The 3,890-nt window shown below is 41.1% G+C and overlaps 1 protein-coding gene across 1 annotated transcript; it reads right to left on the bottom strand.

Moving 5' to 3' along the window:
• Nucleotides 1-624: 624 nt before the first annotated feature.
• LOC149196044 (putative xyloglucan galactosyltransferase GT17) lies at nucleotides 625-2,226 on the bottom strand. Its single transcript, XM_089408133.1, has one exon. The coding sequence runs from the start codon at nucleotides 2,224-2,226 to the stop codon at nucleotides 625-627; it is 1,602 nt and encodes a 533-aa protein (XP_089264259.1).
• Between the last annotated feature and the right edge of the window lie 1,664 nt (nucleotides 2,227-3,890).

Below are 3,890 nucleotides of genomic sequence, written 5' to 3'. Positions count from 1 at the left end.
CATTATAACCACGATACACATTCCCTTTTCTCCTCTCGACACGTTCAACGCACGATATACACCACCTCCGAGTTCCGACAGATGTATGCGTTTGACGGAGGCCTCTCCACTTTCTTGCGCAGCACGCTTTCTTTTTGGTCGTCAGTATTCTTTCACTTTAAGACACCCATCCAGATTTTTTTGACGGTAATTCTATCAGATATCTAAAATAAAAAAATTAATCGAGAGAGAAATAGGGTTTCATTTGAAAAACTCTTTTCAATTTAGAATTATTTATGTGAACATTTTTAATCAAAATTCAAATAAAAACACTGATGGCATGTATCATTAAAACAAAATACTCAGTTCAGGATAAATCAGTTAACTTTAACTTTAATTATCTAAATCGATAAAAGTGGTCATCGAATAACTGGATAACAATTGGCTTGGAGAATATAATGCTGATTGGAAGGTTTTTGACATCATGTTACTTTACGACATGTAATCCACTAACAAAACAAATCTGGTTTTGTTCAGAGCTTACTTCCTTCAATGGTAAGATAAACATTTGGAAAAATTATATTTCCATAACTGAAACCATGGCGGATTCCATCAAATCGCCGGAGTGAGCGACAGTCGTTGGCTTTAGATGGGTTTCACATGTCTGCTCTTTCGCCGCACATTGTTTCTCCGTCTGCTTCGGGTTGTCAGGGAGGCGTGATGTTCCGGTTTAGTCTCATCTTCTTCCTCTGCAATTTTTTTGAAGAGGCCTTCAAGCGCTAGGTCGAAAGAATCTGCGTATCCTACATTTGAGTGACGAGGATCTGCATACGTTAGGGAAGGAATCAACCCAATTACTTCCCTTCGCATCTTCTCTACTTCATCGGTACTCAACGACAGTAGATGTTGCTCGATGCTCAGATTGGCAGCGGCCTGCACGCTCTCTTCTGGAATATATACCGAATACGAACTTCGATTGTGGGGCAAATGCCATTTGTACTGCGTGTACGCCGAATCCTCTGTGAAAAAAACCGGTATGCAACCTGCAAGCATAGAGTCAAAAATAGAACGCCGCGTGAAGGAATCCCCCTGGGGTTGTAGGCAGAAAAGGGAGTCGGTGAAGAGTCGCATCACTTCGTTGGGGTTGTGGCAGATGCTTGGCCCTTGCTGGCATCTCAGCATCTTACAGCGTTGAGACAAAGAGCATTGGTTCAAGATGTTGCCTCTAATTGACGCCTTATCGAGTCCGGGGCGAAGGGCGCCTGCGAAGGAGAAGAGGATTCGTCTTCTCTTCGATTTCATTCTCTTCTGCCACCGCTCCATCTCTGACCGCGTCCCGGGATGGAAATAGGAAGGATATGGGATCCCGTACTGGTTCTTGCGCCACGGGTGGCCTTCGATTACAAGACTCGACATGTTCTTCACCTCAGGCAGAAGCAAAAGCTTATTGCCCCACGCACTCGGGCTATCTCGCTCTCTCAGAAAATCCCAAGCAATACGTCCCATTACCATAAAATGATCTCTTCCCCCTCTTTTCTTCCACTGCTCTTTCCTTCTCAGAAACTCCACTAGTTCGATCCCGGCGCGATCCCTCACCGTCAAATTGTGATCTCCAGCGTGCGTGGACATATCGAACCCTGCGTAGAAAGGAACGTAAAACAGCGTTGCTTTAGAAGGATCCGGAGTGAGGCATCGGTAGCGCCTCATTCTCTCGTGAAAAATCACTTCCGCCGTAAACTGATTGGTAGCAAACCATGATGATCCTGCAGCCTCAGCGTCTGCCTGACGGCCGCCTAGCTCCTCCCCCAGCTGCAATAATGGCTGGCCGAGCCCTGAATTGGCTATATGCGGGCACATATTCGTCCACATGCTCAAATTCTGGCATTCTCTCAACAAAAGTTTATTGAATTTTGAGGGTAGATTGTACATATAAACATACCTGCCATTGCAGTCTTCTGCCAACAAATTTTCATGTTTAGTACCTTTGAATTCATTCGATCCGGATCCGAATTGCTGCAATGTCGAAATCACCATGGTTTGATCCGTATCGACCGAGGGTTTGTTGGTAACCTCTGTCAGTGCGTGTACATCGTTGAAGAGGCTGAATTGCGGCCGATTCGTTGTCTGTAAAGCACTTCTAAATCGATCTGTACCGTCGGTGAAGAAGACTGGCAAGAGAATAGTCCACCAAAGAAAAGTGCATAGGAAAACGAAGTAGAATATCTTGTGAGATTTCTGCTTCGCCATGCTTCCTTGCAATGCAAATACTTACAGTGGCATGCCACTGTGTGTTTTTGTCCTTCTACAAATTCTGCGGAATTTGTTATTCTCGATATGCGTTACAGCTTTGTGACCTGTCATCTTTCTTCTGAACAAAGACGAAGTGTCACGGGCAACCCCCACAGAGTTGTAATAATATAGAGTATTTTATCGAGAAAAGACTTTGGACAAAATATTCCGTGGTTACAGTTGGAAGTAGTAATCGAATCTTCCACGATTTTCCTGTACTTTTCCCAAACGCGAGAGGAAAAGTACACTGCAGAGGAGGAAATGGAAATGTGTGATGCGCCATCACACCCCGTTCTATATGAATCTCTTGATGAGTACGCATGAATATGCATAAATGAATTGGGAATAGATGCGCTGAATGAAATGGTGTATGTGACATGACATAAATAGAACTCGACATTCTTGATATAATATATTATAAAATAATAATAAATAAAAAATTATCTATTATAATAATAATTATTATATATATATAATATTAATATAATATACGGCAAAAAATTTAAATAAAAATGGATTATTGCTAATGATTATATGAATAAATATGTTTATATAGTTGAAATACAATTGAATGGAATATAATTTTCTTTTTCTTTTTACAAAGGGTGAGTTATAAATGGTTCAATAACCAATTAGGCAGTAGGTTTCACTATTTCTATTTCAACTGTGATTGCACCTAAGCCATACCACTACTTTCTCCACCTCATGCTAGAAAAGCCTCCAACTTTAATGCAAGCTCTATGGATTCTAATTGCATACCTATATGATTTTGTGTCAATTGTATCCAGATATGGGGTAATAGTCTAGAAACAAACCACTCTTTACGTTGCACATTTCAAATCTTGAACGTTAGGATGCCCTTCATAATCCTAAATCGTTGATGAAAGTCCTACACAGAATCGCTTGAACCTTGCTTAATATCCTTCAGTGTTGTAATGTACTAGGACTCTTATTTTGGCTTTTGGAATTCCCTTATTAAAACCTATTTGGTCTCATTCAAAGTCTTATTTTTTCTAGCTAGAGTTGTGCTCTTGAAATTCATGTACCATGTTAATGCATAGTCCCTGAAAGTTGGTTCCTACAACGTAATATTTGTAGCCTCGTCCTGGACCTGCTCACTTGTCCAAATCGCCTTACACACAAATAAATGTTGTTTTGGGTCATCATTCCTAGCACCCTGAAACAATAACATTCTTAGGTCTACATCTGCCATTGTGATTTTTGTGGTACTCCCAGATGAATTATTCCCACATGCACCTATTGAACTAGTAGAAAATTTTGTGCTCATCTATGCACCTATTGAACTAGTAGAAAATTTTGTGCTCATCTATGCACCTAGTGAAGCTTGAGAACCCTGTTATGATTCTCGTACAGTTGGGCCAATCCCACTACTAGTAGTATTCCCATCTCCTTAACTTACCGTTTACGCTAGTCATGTTAGTGTAATGAGTGCCTACCTCTTGGTTTGTAGAAGTGCACGGACTTGTGGGTTCCACACCAGGAACAATATGATTCTATTGTCCAGGATCCAAAGATTCCATGCTACATGGACTCACTTTCTCTCCTTCCTCCTCTTCTGTCCATGGAGTACCAAATTGTTTTCCTTCATAACTCTGGTCACT

The sequence above is a fragment of the Pinus tabuliformis genome, chromosome 2_2, assembly GCF_031772625.1.
Source record: "Pinus tabuliformis cultivar Carrire ecotype Pingquan chromosome 2_2, CPIR1, whole genome shotgun sequence".
NCBI classification, from domain to species: Eukaryota; Viridiplantae; Streptophyta; class Pinopsida; order Pinales; family Pinaceae; genus Pinus; species Pinus tabuliformis.
This window is presented reverse-complemented; position numbering and strand designations above follow the sequence as displayed.